The following is a 21,855-nucleotide window of genomic DNA, read 5'->3' on the forward strand; positions in this document are numbered from 1 at the left end:
GAGGCTATATGACAATTAAGAGTGCAGTCAAATTTAAATACCCAATTTGGATAAAGTAATTCCTATGTGCTATGTTTACCAGCATTCTTTTTTTAGATGTATCTTTTTTCTATTGAATCTATTATTTCAGATGACTCATGCTATAAGTTCCAAGTGAAGAAAAATAAGAGAATGCCAATGTTATGCTCTAAATCTGAATAATGTCAAACTAAGAAGTGTCCCAAGAAACAGTGTTCTCATTCTTTTTTTTTAATGCGAGAATTCAATTTAACAGAAACCAAAACATTTGGTAGGGAATAAAAGCTAAAAATTTTCTATACAAACACCTAATGAGGTTATCCGAAAGACTAAATTAAGTACTTCAGTAGCTGAAGTGGTTGTGAAGTGGAATTTTATCATGTACAGTTTTTAATATCGCAAATTAGGAAGAATATGTTTGGAAGCAAACTTCTGCTTAAGGCTTCAGGCAGAAGGTTCCCAAAGCATCTATAGTTGTCCCACTGGATATTGTTAGGTATTATTTTTGGTTTGGGCTAGATAACATCCAAGTCCAGACCTCCAGATGAAGAGTTTTAGGTATCAGGTAAGTCCTCTAACAAATCCAGGCTTTTAAAAGAATGAGCAAATCCAATTAATTTGCATAACACTGCAATATTTTCAATCACTCTCGAGGCAGTGACTATTAGCTCGAAAGGGCCGATACCATCAATTGATGGAAGCTGACCTGAAAATAAATATTTAGATTCCAGCAAACCCCATAACTTGAATTCCCTGAACTCCAGTAGGAAGCCCTTCCCAGCAGACTATGCACTATTACAAAGACCTAGTAGCTCTCCTGGTGAAGTTGGATCAATGAATTGCTAGGAATGAAAGAATGATAATAAATTCATTAAAAAAGATTAATTAATAGTGATTTGCCTATTCAATTGCAAGAATAAACTCCTTCTGCTGAAGATGATTTTCCATCCATATTTGAATACTACTAAAAGTACACCAACTTGCTACAGGAAGGAGCAGCAGTGGACAGTGCTAATTGCAGGGTGGTAAAGTCAAACTTCATGTGGGAAATTACAAATTACTTCTAAGCCACAGTAGTCAGGAATCTTTTCTACCCCATAAAAGTCTCACATAATGCCTGCATACTCTTTTTGAATATGAGAGGTATTGAGTCAAACCTTCCTAGGCTGTGAAAGCCATAGAAGAGATGACAAAATAGAAGAGAAAATGGGAAAAGCAAGAAGTGAAAGTTCAAGCAAGACATGGAGTTTTGAGGCTTCTGTTTTAGAGATGGCTACTTGCAGCCTAGAAGATGGAGCTGGGACACACTGGTTTTGGTGCTTCCCACCAGATGAATTAAAATTCCCTGTGCTGGCACCTTATGTGCTATGAATCCCAATCTAGAAGACAGGCTTACTCAAATCAGCTCTCCAGAAACCTGCTGGCAACTGAGCCAGAGCCTTGAATACTGTTCCAGAATCAGGGATGCTTCTTGCAACCACTGCACTGCCAAGCACTGTGCCATTTAAGGCCACTTACAGAATGACTGACCGAACCTCTATCTTCTCAGCTGGGGTTAGGGCATTAATCCAGAGCCAGTGCTTTGGAAAATATGGTTTCACATACTTAAATATTTTTTGAAAAGTATGATCAAATTAATATGCTTTTATGTATTTAAATTATAATTTAAATTAACAAATATCTTTTAAAATACAATAAACTCATCTCTACAATTTTTCTGTATAAAAAATTGGCTTTCCCATGAGTTTCTGCCTCTGATTAAATAAATCAGATACTTATGAGCAGGAAGTGCTTTTATGTGTGCAGTATCAAAACACACCGTCTTTACTTCATTTATGTGTGCCATAAATGAAGAACTTTGCTGACTTTTTCAGTTTAGGTATGTATACAATAGTAATTCAGTTCAGTGAAAACTATTAATTTACCTTAATAGGCACAAGCTACAGTGACAGGAATGAGTGAAATGTAGAACTCAAATAAAATGTAGAATTCAAACTGCTTTTCCTTCTGGAGCTGCAAATATTTACTCTTCCACATTATGGAACAGTAAGAAAAGTTACAGAAGTGACCAGAAGCATGCTGGATCTCAAAAGGCAGAGGAAGACATGATACTTTCTTCATAGAGTTTTAAAAGCCTTTTTCACCTCAGAGCCTTTTCAAACATATAAATAGCCATGAATATATCACAGATTCACCTGTGTATAGAAATATTTAACTAAATGAACATAAAAGAACTGGTACCTACAAACCAGCATTGCCAAAAGAGTTAAAAGTGAAAATAATATGAGATAGAATGATATGCCAGAAGTAAATGATGAAGCTCAAGACTCAAGTATTTTTTCTTTTAGAAATTCAGATCTTGAAATATATATTTTTAAACCAATTAAGTAGAATAGCTTTGATCTAGTTAATACAGTCACAGTAAATTAAATCAAAGCAGGAATCTTTTATTTCATTGGTCCCTACACATCTCCATGTGAAATGTCTCCCCACCACAGTTCACTAAGACACCAAACTGGTGTTACTGCACCCTGGGAGGACCACTGACAAGCTAACACATCTGCATGTGAAATGTCTCCCCACCACAGTTCACACTGGTGTTACTGCACCCTGGGAGGACCACTGACAAGTTAACCTGCCCTCTGGCTGGTGAGATCATTTAACCCATCATCAAAACCTCTGCTCTTGGGACATGACAATTAAAAGGAAACTTTAAGTTTTGCCATAACCAATCCCTTCAAACAAGTTTATTTAATTGGTTGAATACAACAGCTGTTCAGTGAAGGAAAGTGAGGCACAATAATGTATTTCTACGTGTTGTACAAATACAGGGGAAAACTCTCAGCCATGGAGAGGTCATTTCAAGTAAGACACAAAATACATGTAACACATCATGAGACTAAAAACTTACATGGCACCATAAGTGCATGCCCTGCAGTTGTTGATTATTCAAACTATTGAAGTATTTATACAACTAAATCAATATAATATCTGATTTCCCCATGACTTATGATGTCATTAATGGGGTTCCTCTCTCACCTACCTCATGGCTTCCAAAACCTAAGTCTAAATATCTCATGCTAAGATACCTTAATAATTTAGGGAAGAGAAGCAGGAGTCTCCTGGGAGGCTATACATCTTGTCTTTCTTAGACACTTTATGTAGTGACAATAAAGGCAGGTATTGGTGCTTATATTTCTACTACTTTGGAATCTGTTAAAAGTGAGACAAATCCAAGAATTTTTCTCTCTCTTCGTTTTCTTTTTAATTGTCTGTCCAGATTCAATAAAGACAATACCTAATAGAATGTAAAGCCACATACCATACTTTCATAATGAGAAACCCCAAACTTGTTTCTTTCCTTTCTGCAGCTGCTGCATCACTTAACTTGAATAATTCTTCTCCCTATAGCTTCACAATCTTTTCAAGACTACCCGTACGTTCCAATGTCAGACAAATCTGGAGTTTCCCTCTAATTTTACGATGGCAAATACCCAACTTAACTGTGTTCAAGAGCAAGAAGACACAATTGATAATGTTTTGTTGCCTGATCCTTGAATAGTGGGGCTGATCAACGAGTGCAGGACAGTGCGAAGACCACAGGTTTAATGACTCATTGATTCATTAGATGAAATGCATATAATCAAGTTTTGCTAAGTGGTTATTGATTCTGCGCACTTTGATGTTGATTTAGATGCAACCCAGACACATAAAAACAGGAGCATGCAGAATCAGTGACCATTTCTGCACTAACTCAAAGAACACTGACTTCTGCACTAAATCAAAGTCCCAAAGTCCACATTTATCTAAAAATATATATATATATAAATTTGAAGGAAAACTTTGGGAAAGAAAATCTTCTATCTTTCTACAGAGATGAAAATTCTGTTTGCTAAACTGAGTCAAATAAAAGCGTCATCTAGTGCAAGTCAAGGTGTCCAGATTTGTGTGTATCCTGTGTTTTCAGCCTCAGTGGGAATCATAACTTTGTTTATAGATAGAGGGTAGGGCAAATTCCAATTTATTTATTTTTCATTATAATACACCATAAAATTAAAAAGTTCACAATCAATCATGACCAATTTGAAAGGCTCAGAATATGCTACAAGAGTGCATCACTTACAAAATATTTTGCACAGTCACAATGTTTGAACCTTGAACATGATACGAAATCTTTCTATTCCAATATTTTAAATGTGATTTCCTTTAAGCAATTCAGCACACTATGTTCAAGCATTCAAAAAACCAAGGGAAATAAACTGCTGGAAATCAAAGGTGGCTCATGTAGCTATACTGTCATCATTCAAAAACATGGCTAGATACTGTTTTTCTATTAGTAGAATCAACACCCATAGACATAGACTTGATGGATCATATTTAACAACAACACAATAGGTCATACTGTCATTCTAGCATGTACTTAAGTATTGAGTAATACAGTATGCTGTCATTTTATCACATCTATAATGCAGGACTACTACAGTGATACTATCAGCTACTGATTCCTATCATAAATAATCTTCTCATCATTTCTGTATAGACACACAATAGCACTGACTTCCAACTTAATTTTAACTAAGAAAGACATACGGATAAGAAATAGGATACAACAATTTTCCTGTAACTATAGCAGTAAGATTCTTACTTGATCAAAAAGCTAACAGCTACAGAATATAACCAGTGGAAAGGAGTAATGGTGCGGAGCAGCCTTCTAACACACGACTGTCATCAGTAAACACTGAAATTACAGGAAAAAGATGACAAAAGCAAAGTGAGACAATCTGCAAACACTTCAGTGCTTATGTACCAGTCTCACCTCCAGCTTAAGCCACGGGATACTGCTCTGTGCCTTGCACGGTTGGTTAGGAGTCATTCAAGTGTGAAATATTCTAAATTCTGCTTGTTAAAGAATTGAGAACCTCTTCCACTATGCCATGACTTACACCCTGAAAGGCATATATTTGTTTGTGATAATAATCTTCTGAACTAGTATCCTTCTGCAGCACACAGAAGTTGCTTTGTTGTAGTATTAGGGAGTCTTGCAGATAGTATTTCCAGTAAGTTACAAGCTTACCTATCATAAAGAAATTGGTTCAAGCTGTTGACAAACTCAAAGGACAAATCTATATATCATGTTCAGTTGATGTTTTTCAGCTTTAATTTTTCATTATTAGGACAATTAGAAATACTCTAGTCTAAAAATGAAAGCTTACCTCCTAGGTTAATCACACAACTTTAAGAAACAGATATCTAAATGGCTTTGATTTAATCTGGAATTTTTTGATATATCTGATTAAAGGAAGGATGTCTGTACAGGTGAAAAAAAAAAACAAACAAAAAAGTCAAACTGAATTCCATCACATTCTAGTTCAGAATAAGAAGGCTTCAACTTGAGTCATATCACAATTAAAAAAAAATACTATGGCACATAATGTTGCTTTTTATAGCTGACAGTGAGTTCCATTAGACTGTGGAAGAATCTCTGAAGGCAAATGAAAATAGCCTCCCAAGAGAGTGGAAGCCCCACACAGCATGGTTTAAATGTGGCAGCTGGGCTGTGGGAGGAAATGGCATTTTCCATTGAAAATCTGCTGCCAATATACCTCCTATGGCTAGATTTTTAAGAGAAATTGGCAGTTGTCCCTCTCTGAATTTCAGCTGCTCAGTTTTAAAGATGTATAGGCAGGAAAGGTGGCAAGACTGAATGGCGAAAGGTCCAGAATAATATTCTTGTCCAAGGACCAAAGAGTAAAATTGAGAAACAACTGGAAATAGGAATGTGTAACAGGAAGATGGCAAGAGGGGGAAAAGATTCTTTGTTTTTAAAATATAAAAGCCAACTTTTTAGAAAGTGTGTGCCACTTCAAAGATTACTTTAATTTTTTTTTAAGAGTTTGAGGTATTTGATCCTTAGCATGTCATTGAAATTTGGTTAGCAATGAGTTAGTTACTTTTAAAAGTGTTCTTTTTCTATCTGGGGATCTATCATGATAATAGTTGTGGCAACATCACAGGTCATCAGCTCCTTAAATAATAAATTCCCCACTGATAACATGTAGGTATATAAGCCTGGGAGTCACGAGAGCAATCATGTGCTATATCCACACTAAGAAATATGAAGTATCATGAAAAGAATGCTTCTAAAATAACTTTTCTGTTCTTGATGTCTGCATGTACTTGCAACTCTGACTTATGCATAGTCTTGAAAATATGACTCATAATCCAAAAAAGACACTCTGATTCAGGTAGAAAAGTCATGCCTGTAGTATGTATGGCTACTTTATTGCTTTCTGTTTTGATACAGGTGGCATGCTACCTGTATCTGACTTTTTTCTTTTTAATGACAATTCAAAAATTTTATCAAGGTTGAAGAAATTGTCAAGGAAATGAACACCCTATCTGTTTTCTTGTTTTTTTTTTTTTTTTTTTTTGTTTTGTTTTTTTTTTTTTTTTTTTTTTTTTGTTTGGTTTTGTTTTGTTTTTGTTTTTAAGGTGGGTGGTTTTTTTTCTTTCTTTGTGTTTTTTGGTTGGTTTTTTGTTGTTGTTTTTTTTGGGGGGGGTTTTTTTGGTTAGTTGTTTTTTTTTTTGGTTGGTTGGTTTTACCCAAACAATCTCTTATGGCTCCAAATCTGGTTCCTCTAGAGCAGTCCTTTAACTATCAGACTAAGTTCTTTGTTCTCTGTAAAAAACCTCACACTTCCTTCTGCTCAAAGGCCTGACTTCAACAGCCAGGACAGAAGGATCCTTGTCAGTCTTCACCTTCATCATTTTGGTATGGCTCTGGCTTGAGAATTACCATGATGCTTGCACCCATTCAGGCTAGTGGAAAAACTGAAGCCGTACGTTGCTCCCTAATTAACACTGCTGGCCCAGGATGCACAACTACCATGATTTTTTTCAGTGAAAGGGGTGTGACTGCTATGCTGTCTATAGAAATGAGGTGACTGCATGTTAGTGTGAGCAGAGAATACCTGCTGTGTCGTCTGGATCAGAGGATGCTGGTACCTACAGCCTGCAAATCTCAAACATTCTGGCAGGTAGAAAGCCCTGAGCAGCACAGATTAGCTAAACTGGCAGCACTTCAAGAAATACACAAACTGGTTTTCTATTACAAGTTTGGTCAACTACAGACTTAGTAATTTTGTGGATCCTTGTCTTCAATTTCAATACCAAAGGTCTATTTATAGTTGTGCTCTAAAATTATGTCCTTATTTTCTGATTTATATGTTGTGAAATGCTCCTTGTGAACATTCCAGATGTAGAAATTTGATGGTGGAAAAATGTTGTTTCATCTGTAATTGACTGGTAAATGTACTAAACAGAAGTTGGACCAGATGCATGATGATACTTTATGTTAAAAATACCTGGAAGGTTTTGAAGGTAGGGATGAAAAGCACCATAGGTAAGATGTCACTTCAAATTATCTGATATCATGCAAAGCTATATTGCAATCTAGTCAGTAGGTAAATTGTTCTTGACTCTTCACCAGGTGATTCAAAGTTTCCTTTTTGTTTAAAAAATGTTGGTATAATCCTCTTATCCCTATTTCTCAGACCAGGCAATAAACTTTTGTATTTCTGAGTTTGTGGTTTTTTATAGAGTTCTAGAGCAATGTCATTAAAAAATGCCCTGGTGTAAGAGGAATGAAATTCAATTCCTGCTTATAAAAAAGATCATTTTAGCCCACAGTATACCTAAAAAAAAAATTAAAAAATTGCTTCTAACAAATCTAAACTAACCATGACAATTCTGTTGCTGTTCTATCAAGCTCTCCACTAGACCGATTTCTGAGTCTGATGGACTGCTTTATTTTTTAAAGAACAATCAACAATTACAGTAGCCAGAAAAAGCTAAGTGTTTTCTCTGTTTATATTTTAAATAAATAGTTCCACTTTTAGTCAATGCCATTTTAACTCTTCAGTCCTTCCTCCTACATCCTTTTAATAACATAACTGGAAACTGTTTGACTGCCAAGGTTTGAAGTTAACATAACAGTCAGAATTTATTTGCATTCTTTCTAAAATGTTATTTGTTTTATAACTGACTCAGTTTCTCAGTCTGTCCTTTTCTGTGATCTCTTTAGGTCTCACAAGCCAAGTAAAGCCAGGCCATGTCAGTTCTGAGAATGTCAGTATTTCCGAGCAACAACTAGATGCTGCAGAGACAGTACTTCAACTCAGAAAGTAGTACACTTGCCTTGATAGAAGCACTGAAACAAATTCACCATTGTGGAAGGGACAGAAGAACTGTAAAGCTGGTAATTCCTTATGTCACACAGAATTAAAAAGAAAAACTAAGTGTCTTTTTTTAAGAACTAGATATGTTAATTCCAAAGCCCCAATCAAAATAAAGTCACGCAATTACATTGTGTCACAATCATTCCTACATTTTCAGACAGAAAAACAAACTATTATTTTTTTTCTTTTTATCCGAAGCCCTGTACCCTATAAATGTGTGCTGGTAGAAAGTTGCTAAAACCAGTCTTGTGAGTCAATGTGGTGTTATGAACATATTACAACATTACAAGTGATATGACCTTTGGTGTCATTTGAAATAAAGTACTTAACACTGCAAAATGGTCTGAGTCTACTGAGTTACATTTGTGAAATGTTTTAAAGTTAACAGCTGAAAAAGCTTTACGAGCATAAAATACAGTTACCCTGGTAAACTGGCTACACCTAGCCACTCATCTCACTGGGGCTTTGTACCGTCTACTTCCTTTCGCAAATATGGGATATACATGGAATTTTACGAGAAATAAATTTCAAAACCAGGGGGTTTTGTGTGGTAGCTACTGTCATGCAAACATCTAGAAGACTCATGTCAGAGAAAATCAATCACATATGTCATGATGTATGACATATCCTTTTGTTTGAGATGACAGTTTGCTTGGCCCCTTCTCCTGAAGTGGTACATATGGTTATTAATCCTCGTTCATCATTCTAGAAGAAACCATGCCCAAGCAAGGTCTACATTAAAGGTAAGCATTTTTAGTACATTTTTCTTACTGTCCTTGCAAATCCTAAATAACAAGAAAACACTTGGTAGGTTTTGTAAAAATGATCTTTTGATATAAAAAAGATGGTCTAAACCAAGAGGCAGTGGAGTAGAATTCAGAGGCGTGACTCAACTTCTGTCAGGGATGCAAATTTCTTGTGTGGTAGCAGAGTCACGAACTCCTGGTTTATCAAGGGAGCAAAAGCATTACAGCTCTGTTTCTATGCATAGCTGCACAGTGAAATTCTGACATCCAAGTGAGGTATATTTGCTCCTCTTCTAATACCTAGGGATATGTAGGCACTTAACATGCAGCAAAGTTTAGACACTGTAATCCACGCTGGTAGAAGGTATTTTCTGTAGGGGGGATTTCCACTTTTCCACTCCTGGAATTAATCACTTATAACCCTTTTTTTTTTTTTTTTTTTTCTTCTTTTTTCTTCCCCTCACAGAAACAGAGATTAACTTTTGACTTGGAGATGGTTAGGGGAGAAATCATAATCCCAGCCTTAGCCATTATCTAATCTAGAACACACAGAAACATGTGAGCAATTTTTGTTTAATATCCTCTTTTGCCAGGGGTAACTGAAGCTCTGTTTTACATTTCTCAGAAGACTGCTTGCTCATGAGATTTCATAATAGTCTAGGTTTAGAGTACACACTTCTCTAATACTTCTGCAAAACAAAACACTGACATCTTCTTTACTACCAGTGAAGGATTCATACAATTTTTCTCTAAAATGACTGTCTCCTGTATGAAATGCTAATGCTGGAACTATAAATGGAGTCTTTCTGTCTCCAATTGACTGCTCAAAGTTAAAAAACTATATCCTTCCCTCTCCTTTTGAATACAGAAGAAGAAAAAAAAATGCAAGCATCCTGACATCTTAACTTTTTTATAGTATAGATTGCAAGTTCCCAGAAGATGGGAGGAAACACCTCCAACCAAATCCGGATGGAGTCCTAAACCTATTGACAAAGAAGAAAACAGTGGAAGAGTGGCGTTTTTGTACAGATCACAAACTGGGGGGCTTTTAAAAGCACTTGCATTACTGAAATAAGCAGAGGAGAGATTACAGATAAACTATCTATGCTATGTACTTAGCATGGCATCAAGAAGCCCAAATAAATGTTTTCAAAGGTCTATGAGGATCTGCTGAGGGAACTAGGGTTGTAGAGGAAGGACAGGAGGAGGCTGAAGGGAGACCTTATTGGGAGACCTCTAAAACTACCTGAAATCAGGTTATAGGCAGGTGGGGGTTAGTCTCTTCTAAGTAACAAGTGATGAGAGGCAACAGCTTTAAATCATACCAGAGGAGTATAAGGTTAAATACTGTGAAAAAAATTCTTCAGTGAAAGGATTGCCAAGCATTGGAATAGGATGCCCAGGGAAGTGTTTGAGTCACTACCCCTACAGGTATTTAAAAGATGTGTAGATGTGGCACTTGGGTACATGGTTTAGTGATGGACTGGGCATTGCTGAGTTAATGGTTGTACTCTATGATCTCAAAGGTCTTTCTCCAACCTTAACAATTCTATGGCTCTTGATTTGGGCAAGCCTAATGTTTAAAGTACAGTTCTACTGTGACTTCAGAGTTGGACACAAAACAAGAGAGCACTGATGAGAGTCCACCCTTTGGACTTAAGGCAGAAGCATGCAAGCTTTTAGCTCTAGCCTTTTTTCTGAACACCCATTCCCCATCCATCAAGTTCAGGTAAGATTTTCTCCTGGAGACATTAAGTGGGTGAAAAACAGCAGCAAGTGTATATCTTTGGTGAATTTCTTCCACAAGAATCAGTGGAATAGAAAGCATTCATCCACTACTTGTGCACCCAATTCAATGGCCTGCTCACTACTTTAAATAAAAAATGTGATGGTAGAGAAATCTGCTCCAGTCCCAGGGACCTGAAGGCAAAAAACCTTTTTTTGAAATGACTGTTTTTGTTATTTAAAGCAAATCATATCCTGTCCTATCTTGGTATATTTTATAGTATTTTCAATTTCATCATAATTCATGGATTTGAGACACAGTCCTAATTTCAATCACAGGAATATTTTCTCTTAGGCATTAAACCCCTTCTACAATATTCCATGGATACTCACAGCATGACACTACTAGTTCTTGAAAATAATGAAAGGACATTAGATTCTTGAATCTCTCTGCATGTCACCAGTAAGCTTTAGGATTTTCTTGGGTGATTCAGGTGAATAGCCAGAAAACCAACTTTGTAGGTCCAGTCACCTGGTTGAAGTTGTCACCATTATACAGGCTGTAGAGTGCTGAAGATGTCTTCAGGAGCTATCTATCCTCTGGGCACTTTTAACTCTGTGGATGCATTTATTTAGATTTATTATTGCCATCAAAGACACTCAGGAGACATAGTCCTTTCTCTGTCCTGAGCTGACACCACTAGAAGCAGTACTTCATATCAACCACTAATAAGAAGTGATGTCTTTGAAAGGGCTGTCTCAACTTATTGAAAAACCTCAGCAGAAGTCTTTAAAGACACATCATGGCGTATTTTTAGGCCTCCTTCATATTACAGTTGGTTTCTTATGTTCTTCATATTCTTTTTCTAGCTCAGGTAATACCTGAGGTGCTTGATTGGATATGAATATTTGAAAGAAAACTGAGCTATAATTTTATCTATTTATTACATATATGATTTCTCCTGCCTCCTTTTTGATGATTCTAGAAGAGTTCAGATCATTTTCACTGAGATGAAGAAAAAAGAGCAGGGCAACACTGTTCTTATAGCATGGGTGCCACCTAGAGATTGAACTTTCTCAAAGCCATGTTGTGTTTGTGTGGACACTGAAGCAAGGAATAAGATGGGGTTCCCTGTCCATCCAGCTGCCAGTATTCACCAGTAAATTTTCCTGTCTCTAAAGCTCTAACTTAGGATGCACCAATGCACAGGCCATTTTTCAACACACAGTAGCTGTGGCTGCTGCTCAGAACTGCTGGAAAGAGTATGTACGAAGATCCAAACAGATAGTACCCTAAAGTCAGTGCACTGCCTTGCTTATGGCTTTTCTGGTTTTGTCTTAAGGTTAAAAACTGTCACTGCATTTTCACTAAAATACATATTAACAAAAATATTTTCTTAAATACCTCCAGCTTTTCAAACCTCAGACTCAATGTTTTTACAGAAACACTGTAGAAATAATTGACAAATCATGACATTGGGAAACTACACTGGAGTCTAAATATAAAATTGTTCTATCATGACAAATCATTTAATTTTGCTCTAGGATCCAGAAGAATGTTTTTATCAAAAAAGCACTGAATTGTAAAGTTAGACTTTCTCTGACATCAATGACCATTCAAGAGATCTTTATTTAAATATCAGATAAACATCAGTCTTTTTACTACATTTGTAATAATCTCCCATTCTGTCTTTATATCTCATGATGCCTAAAATTTGCTTGCTGTTTAGAAATGGGGAAACAGAGGCATAGTGAAATGAAATGCCTTGTCTACCACATGTGAATCAACTCTGTAGATACTCTTTTCCACAATGAAAAGCACAAGTTATCCGACCTCAAACGATTTATTTCTCTCCTAAGAGAACACAATGTACTCAGCAAACCTACCAGTCCAACCAAATAAATTTCCCATAGGCAAAAGGAAAATGTGTATAGCTACTTCCATGATCTTGCTGGGGAAATTATATCCCCAGTACTACTGGATGTTTTGTTCTTTTGTTACGTTTTTTAATTTTCTTCCCAATGCTTTCTGCAAGGTCTTCATTCATTTTGTGGCTGACAGGGACATCTCCAGACAGATATGACCACAGAAAACCCCATGGCTGCAAGTGGAATGCTGTATGAGAAATATGCTCAGCACCTTCCATTTGAAAGAAAAGGAGAGTATCATTTCAGCAACATACAAGCCAGGGCACCCACTGCAGTAAGCATATCCTAAATCTGCTTTCTGCTGCTCCTGCTGCACAGTTAGGTCAACACTCTCCATGCTCCTGTTGCTGATTTACTTTCTTTCCCCCGTTTTTATATGGCTACTACCCCTAGTACTTGCAGGCCCTGCAACTTGTAGCCACTGCAATAGTTACTCCCAATCCAGATGGTGTTAGTAGTAATTGAGCTGTGGTTCCTTTGTGTAGTCACCTCCACACAATAGCCACTGGCATGCAGAGCCTCACACCAACTGCTCCTTGCAATTGATAGTTGCTCAATGGTTTAGACCCAGCTTTGTACCTTTCTAATCATTAATCAACAATCAGACAAAGGATTTATTGCTGAATCCAGACAGCAGCCAATACAGACCTCTAATACATTATGGATTCTCTGTCAGCACAATTATTTATTGTTTGCAGTGTTCTGTTTGAAAATCCCTATGCTCTTGCACTTATTTATTTATTTACTTGCTCACTTACTTCTCTTTAGCTGGATTTAACAAAGCAATGAAGCTTCATTATTAATATTTTTTACAAGCCCTGAATGGTGAATTACTTAATATAAAATGTATTTATAATATTATTCTTGGTATTTGTCACAACTTCCCAAGGTCTTTAGCAAATATGCTGTTAAAGAAAATGGAAGTAAATTTCATAGACAGTGTCACAGTATTTCCTCAGTGAATCATTTTATCATTAAAAACACCATAATAAAGATTGACAATCAGCTGAGAGATAAAGGAATACACATTTCTCTATACCTCCAGCATCCTGTGGGATTTTTCACAGTATCATGAAAGCAAGCAACAAGTAAGGACCTCACTGTTCTGTGGTCAGGCTTTAGCACAAAAGCATCAGTGGACCTCTGGTTCTGCACAGCGTGTAACCATGATCTGCTATCAAATTAATCTTAAAATATATATTTCTAGCTTCTGATTCATAATATCTTTGACAAATAGTAAAAAGGACAGGCATGCCATAAAGTTTATGGATAGGGTGATGGCATGCACAATGATGTCTCATAAAGAATAGAGGGAGGAAAAGTTATTTATTCTTGTGATTCAAGAACTAAAATACAGATAGACTGGCTGCGTGCACAGAATTTTTCATAAATATCCCACAGTGCACCCTGTTGTACAGCAGCCATACATTAATTAGAGCATTCAGCAGACACTGCAATGTGTTACACTCACCCAAGTGAATCTTCATTTTTCACATGCAGGGCCTTACTAATTAAAATCAGCTTTGCAATTAAACGTGGAAAATTGTGTTAAACTTTGAAGCATGGTTTAGAAAAAATGTATTTATTTTTAGGGTATTTTATTTTGATGCAAATGAATTCTCCATCAAAGTGAGACCAGCAAAAGGAAGGTATGAGGATTTCTCTTTTTTGTATTATAGATGCTCCTCTCGGTTGCAAGTTGCAATGCTCCACTATCTCCCTGCCAGTACCTGGCCCTGTTCCAATGCTTTTAGTGAGTGCTATCTGTCAAGGCATGAATAATACAGCCCCTAGGCTGTCGGCAGAATCCAAATGAGGCATACATCAGGAAGCAAGCACTCGACTTTAGCTCCAGAACATGCTCCTGTGAAGACAGGCAATTATTCACCCACGGCTGCAGCCATGGCAATCAAACTGGTGGGTGAAAAGGTATACGAAACGAAAAAATCTGAATAAGAAATATGGCACAACAAGGCACAGAAATTCAGTAATTTCCTAATAACAGAGAGATATTTGAGTGTTTTAATTTCAAAGTTTCGGAGCCTGTATTATTTCACTCACTCTGTTAGAAAATGTAGACTAAAATACAAGTATATAATGTCAAGGCAATACAGCAGTACTTGTTTGTTTTTTTCCTAATTAAAGCAGCAATGCTAAACTCTAAGGAATTTATAAATTCAAATTTTTATATGAAGTGACAAATCTCATGCCTAAAAATTAAAAGATAGTCAAAATAATTCTATCTGTATAATGTACTAAACCAGAGACAGGTTAGTAAAGCAATAAAGAACTAGTAGTATAATGAAATTTGGTGGAAAATTAAAATGCAATGTATTCCATAAAGTTAGGGACAATTCATACATTACAGTAATGCACATCATTTTATGATATCTCTTTGGATTTGAGACTAGCCTTTTTTTTTTTGCAAGACATTGTATTAGTAATTAATGAAATCCTTTACAAATAAAATATGACCTGAAGAAAAGACATGAAAAATTCCCTGGCAGATGTAATGTTTATTTCATCTGCCAGGGAATTATATTATATGCTGAATTCTTATTTTCAGCAGTCAAATAGAAATTAATGCTATAGTAAAAGCTAGATCAGTATTTCCATTTTAAATATTAAGGATTTATCATTTGGTCTTAATATTCTTCACTGAAATTTTATGCAATTTTTTTCAGACCACAATTGGTTTGCTTTAACTTCTACACCATGGCTGTATCTGTTTTCAAATATAGACTGTTGTATGCTCTAAAAGAATCCAAATGAATATACACAGTGAAATGCTATCTCCTTAAGATTTTCTTTTTAGGTCTCTTATTTGTTAGAGTATGTTATATGTAGAATATTATTTTTTAGATTATTATGTTAGAAATGCGGCAGTTGGCAAGTGATGAATCCATTACAGAATCTAATTGCTTTTGTTACTTGAGGAAAAAAAAAAGAAGTGTTTTGTTAAGAAGCTTTTAAATAAGTCACTGTATGCAATCAGTAATTTTTAATGGAATCTTGTTAGGATTTTTATGATATGTCTACATACCTACTTACATGGCAAATCATTGGCACCTATTTGGTATATATGATATTGTTTTATAAAGATTCTAAATGGAGAGCAACAAAGTAAAGTGCAGTATTTCTGAAACCATTATTCACATCTACTCAGTCAATAACACAGGCCAGTTTGCACTCAGTTACTCCAGAGTAACAATGGGATTTGCACCTGCAGAACAGACCAGAAACTGGACCACCTCTTACATTTGTATTTGTATACATATAATGTGATTCCTGTTGCTCTGAAGTTCATTAATGAAACTGGCAAAGTTTCTTCTAATTGCAGTGAAAGAACACTTGAATCTACGCTTTTCTTCAGATGCTTAGTCAAAAGGCATCCTGAAAACACAGTTGTGGGAACATAGTCACTGCTATACATATATATGGATTATCCACAGCTGAAAGCATGCAAGGATCTGGACCAAGCTTATTGCTCAAACTAATTGACAGTACTGAAGGTATAAAAGCAGTGTTCATTCTTATGCTGCTATGCACAGTGGGCCTGAACAGCTACCAAGGGACTAAAACAACCTGCATCAGAGGCATGGCCCAGGGAGGTGCTCTGGTTTTCACTCCTAAGATTTGAATTCTTCTCTTGTCTCCATCACTGTCTGAACATGTTTATGGCTTTTATTATTATTATTATTTATATCTTGCATTCAGATCTTTCACAACCTTTGTTTTCTTTCACTTTTTCAGTTCAGTTGGCCTCAGGTGCTTTGAAACATAAACAACAGGTACTGAAGTTCTATCTGTGTATACTCTAACCTTGAGGCTTTGGCTCATTCTGTGTGTGATGGACCAGCACTAGAAAGTCCATGTTAGCTTCAGGTTTCCAGGTATTACTAAAACACACACCAAAAAGAGAGTCTGCTCTAGTTAAGGCAGGGACACCATCCAACTTTGCGCACTTCTTGTCAGTGCCCACATGGGTAATTAATCCTTCTGACCTTTCCATGCAGTCACTGGACAGAGGTGCTTTCACCACATTAATTTTAGAGATCCCAGCATTCTGTCCTAAAGTGTCCTTTAGAGAAACTTGTCCATCTAATCTATTAGCATGTCCAGCCAACAAGCTGACATCAGGAATTTAAGACCCAGGAGGAAGCTACCAACCAAGTCATACAAGGTTTTGTTTCCCTTCCAACTAAGATTTGACACAAAGAAAAACATCAAGGAGATGGAAATGATACAACAAGCTCTTACCACTGTTACCCTACCTAGTTCCAGTCTTGTGTTTTCATACACCTCAAAGGAAACATCACTAGCATGGAAAGTCTGCTTAGTCCCTTAGTACCTTGAAGCTCTTTCATAATTAAAAATACAACCAAGGCAAAAAACCTGTGATAAAACTCTCCTTTAACTTATATCTAATATTTTATCAGCTCAACCACATTTCATCCCCTGAATCTATCTGAAAATGTGAAAGGATCTGTTTATTTCAGTTCAAGAATAAGGTACTACCTGAGTATGAGCTTTCACTGTCACAAAGATAAAATTACAATAACCACTTAAAAAAACCCTAAACAAACAACTCTTCCCCCCCGCCAAAAAAAAAAAAAAATCCCCCCAAAAAATCACCTGGAATTCCAGAGATTTCAAGACAATTTGGAAGAAAAAGAATTTTGGAGAGCTCTGACTACATCTAGTGGAAGCAAATGCATTTCATTCCTAATAATGAGCTTGTATAATATTGTGAATGAAAAGGTCTTAACCTCATTAAAATGGTCTGTAAGTCTAAACAGAATTTTGTTAGGCATCAGCTGAGATATGCAATTCCCTGAACACATCAAATTTTTAAGACAGTCTGATTTCCTTGGTAGAAATGTTTGAGGGTCTTTCCCACCTATACAGCAAAATAGAAAAAGAGAAAAATTCCTTCAAATTCTTTCAAAAAGGTAAATTTAGTAGGTGTGGGTTGTGAATAAATGTGCTTCTCTTCTAGAAAACAGAAATTTTAGAAAAATGTACATTGTAAATCTCAACAAAGAACTCTGTGTTTTTAGATTAAATTGGACATATATTGGTTAAATATATTTTGATTAGTGGATTGGCAATCATGGTGACAAGAAAACATAAAAGCCCAACAAATTCTTTTGTAAAAAAAAAAAAAGAATTTTTGATGTATTTCCAATTTTTATTCTTATCGCATCTGCCCAAAATTTCATTTAATTAACAGCTCTGAGATTCAGTCTGTTCGTGTACTGACATACCAGAATCATGTCAAGAAAGCAAAATATGGAATTAACATCTCAAAACTGCATGTAATCTTTCCAAACCTCATATTTATCTCTTTCCCCAAAAGGGTGATCTTACACAAACACAGACACTAACTCTAACACAAAGTTAGATTGGTTCAGAAGAAAAGTCAGAATTTTTCAATCTAAAGAGTTTCTTTCTGTATGTTTAGATATCTGCATAGAAATTCCATGAAGTATAATGAAATGTATGTACCTATAATCTTGTACCTAGAAAGGCCATTATATCATATCACTTAACTGTTGACAGGTCACGAAATTTCTGAGGGAAAAGGAGGATTTAGTGCATTCTTTAATTACCTGTGAGGTTTGTATTTCCTTAAAGAAAACAGACAAAAGAAACCATGGCTTGGAAATGAGAAGTCACAAGTGAATTTAAATATAATTATTTTGGATACTCTTCCTAAATCAGTGTTCTAACCTAACTAAAGTCTTCAAATAGCAACAAAAATGTTACTGCTCTTATGAGTGAAGAAAAGACTAAGAAAATAAATGTTAATAATTCTTTTATGGTTTATACAGTTTAAATGTAATTCAAAGTAATTCCAGTATCACTGCTCTTGGTCTAATTTTGAAAGTGTTTTCTGGGCTTGTCCCTAAGCTTCATTCACTGATAAGAAAAAAGGAACATGGGTGGACTGAGTGGCCCTATTCAGTATCTTTTCCTATTTCAAATAAATTTCTGAACCCCAAATGTGTCATTTCAATTTAATTCCTAGACCCCATATGCCCATTTCATGCAGTAATCATATTTGTTGTGAAATATGTACTCTTATAAACACAAGTGCTTTATAAGCTGAAAATTCAAGAATGGGAAAAACACCCTCTATTTAGAGTTTCAGGATAATTTAACACTGGTTTGAACACTTCCTCAATTCAGAAAAGAGATGGCCTAAACATCAGCCATTTTATCTCCTACAACAGGCTGCTGTATAAAATATGTCAAATGAAAATCACAGCAATGAGAGAAAAATACATGTATTCTAGAGCTGTTAAATTTTAAAAATATTGCACAAAAATTTATGGACAAATGATTCAGGAGAGGAATGGTGTTTAGGCAGATGTACAACACTATTGAACATTGACCTTGCAGACACAGAAATGTAAAGACTGAGGTAAAAATTAATTTGAAGCACATGCACTATGTGTAACATATGCTACTTTGTATACTATTAACCATAAACAGCTGGAAGTTTTTTTTAAAGGAGATGTCTCCATATTTCATAGTCTAGAAACTGAAGTAAAGGTATTTATATACAGTATAATATTTGAACCCTGAAGTCTGATTATTTTTGATTTGCCTTAAGCTTTGACCTTTGAGCCTAACATGATCATTGAACTTAAAATACTCAGAAACTCTTTTTCATTCAGCTATGAAACACATTAAATAACATGAACACAAGCACCAACAGGTAAGTGGGGCCAAATCTTAATTTACAACATCTAAGAGAACTGTATGCAAAAATTGAGAGAAGTCTAACAATGAGAGCAAGTCTCCTCAGCAAAAATGTGAGATAAATTTTATGACATTCAGAAAGAAAAAATAACCCTGACTCTAAGTGGCTTCTAGAATATGTAACTGCTAATTTTTATCATCATTTGGTTTATCAAGGTCATGCCAGATAACTTGTTTACCAAATCTCTTCACTAAATTATGAAAAATATACAGATATTACCTTCTGTGTCTTGCATATTTGCCACTAACATGACCACTGCCATCGCAGCCAGGCGTGGGACAGCTGCAAAAGAGAGAATTAATTATATAGGTGTTGGTGTGCTGCAGAAAGATTATACTAAAAGCAGGCAGTAAGTATTACAGAGATGGAGGGCAACCAACACAGAAAGAGAAATCAAATAACTGAAGGGAAAAAAAAAAGAGGGGATGCTTTTTATTAGCAAGTCTCGAGGGAATTAATTTCATCAGTGCAGCAGGGCATGAGCAAACCACCAATGAACTTGAAAGTGCATTATACCCATTAAAAGGCATGAATTTTCTAAATTGCTAATGGGGATACATTTTACACTCAGAGCACTAACCTGAACAGCTCTTGTATGGCTGGTTCCACGGGAACTGCAGAGAGATGGAAAACATATAAAAATTTATCATCTATTACAAGTACCCCTCTTCTACAGAAAATTACCAGAAAGGTTGTGTAAAAGCAAGGGTCAGAATGAATTGTGCAAAGAGATTCTGGAGGATGAAGGTCACCCTGAGCAGGGGCCTTGAGTGATTTACTGAAGCAAGAGACATACCTCGAACACCTTTGGAGCGTGTGCGATGGCGCTTCTCGTCTGCATCCACCTCCATCTGGGAATAGATTAGCAGGCAGTCAATGTTCTTATCCTGCATGCACAGACTATCAATGCACAGACTGATACAGTCTCTCACACAATTTATTGACACTATTTTAATTCCATTTTATCCTGCAAGGGAAAGTTCTCCTTACAGGGGATTTTTAGGATCTTTGTGTTCATGTAAAAACAGAAAATGCGGTAATTTCTGCTTTAAACAGTCAGTTTCTGTGCCCTGCTGTCATAGCAAATTGTGTGCAACTAAGTGCTGCTTCCTCTTTTCAAGGGGATATTTCTGACATAAACCCTTCATTACTCCCATATATTCCAAAACAAGGATTCAATAGATTTCTATATAATTTAAAACTAAAGTCAAAGGGTCACACACCACAGGTTGTTTTCTAACCAAACCCTTTACAGTGGGAAAGAGAGGAAGGAATAATGACTGAAAAGGAGATGAAGATTCACAATTAGACCTTCAAATATTTCATGTTATTTAATATAGCATTACAATCTTTGCCAGCATGTTTCATTGTTTAGTGTTTCTCAAGTTTCAGGAATGGGCCACTTGCTACATGACTAGATATTTATCTTCATTTTGCAAACATAAATAGCTTGCCAATCCAGTGTAGCTTTCTGTGCAGTAATAAATACATAGAAATCTTACATGTTTACGGGACAGGGGCAAGGCTGCAGATTAGATCTTTGAAAGTATCACCATCACTGACCTACAGTAATTAATGTAGAGCCACATAATTTTTTCTGTTTTTACATACACAATTGTCACCATATTTTAAAAGGTAAACTAAATAGGCTAGCTAGAGTTCAGGATTTTATTCAACAGAAGCAAATCACACTGAACTATGTTGAGAGACTGAGTCAGGGAAAATATATGCAGTATCTGTATCACCAGCTCCTTTGGCTGTAGAAGAACAAGATGGCAAGATGGATCTACAGTGGTTCATACATAGTGATGATACTGTAAAGGTCAGGAAGCACAGAAATAGACCATGGAGCTCTAGTTCCCCCAGGGGAAAAAAATCCATCACCTCCTTTATAGCAATATCCTTGGACTGATACCTGGTAAGAATGTCATATATCTCATGCAAAAACATGGAAAAGGCTACAAGTGACTTGCAGCTAACCCTTTAATCACCTAACTTTCTTTGGTCAGTACCTTAACACATACAATTGGGGAAGCAACTAGGAAAGAAGAAATCAAGGAGCATTTTCAAAGAGCTCCCTCAACATGTAACAGCAGGAGAAGAGAATCACCTCAACAAAATTTGTAGGTGACAGAGATTTGGTAAAAAAGAAAGTGTCACTCTCACAAAATTCTGTGCTACTGATGTAGTTCTGTTCTCAGCAGTCATCATCTGATTCCTGGTAGGGTGCTATATTCCACACTAAAGAGAGAATTTAAAATATACTGATATTATAAAAGCTAATGGAGCACCAGCCACTTTTAGGGGGCTTCAGATCAGTTTTCTTCATAACTTTGAGTGGGTTTAATTTTAAAATTAAGAATTTAATTTTCATATTAATTTAGTATTTAGCTGAGTGCAGATAGATTTGGAGTATAAGCTTCCATCTTCA

At 36.0% G+C, this 21,855-nt stretch overlaps 1 protein-coding gene across 19 annotated transcripts in view; it reads right to left on the reverse strand.

The window, feature by feature from the left end:
• The window catches only part of MYT1L (myelin transcription factor 1 like), a 305,006-nt gene that overhangs the window by 107,060 nt on the left and 176,091 nt on the right, over positions 1-21,855 (reverse strand). For all 19 annotated transcript variants that reach the window (XM_077782400.1, XM_021551206.3, XM_021551208.3 and 16 more), the window contains 3 exons: positions 20,221-20,275; positions 20,005-20,038; positions 19,644-19,706 (listed from right to left, as the gene is read on the reverse strand). In XM_077782400.1, coding sequence (XP_077638526.1) covers positions 19,644-19,706; positions 20,005-20,038; positions 20,221-20,275 — 152 coding nt within the window. The remainder of the gene's footprint in view (positions 1-19,643; positions 19,707-20,004; positions 20,039-20,220; positions 20,276-21,855) is intronic.

Source organism: Lonchura striata, chromosome 3 (assembly GCF_046129695.1).
Source record: "Lonchura striata isolate bLonStr1 chromosome 3, bLonStr1.mat, whole genome shotgun sequence".
NCBI classification, from domain to species: domain Eukaryota; kingdom Metazoa; phylum Chordata; class Aves; order Passeriformes; family Estrildidae; genus Lonchura; species Lonchura striata.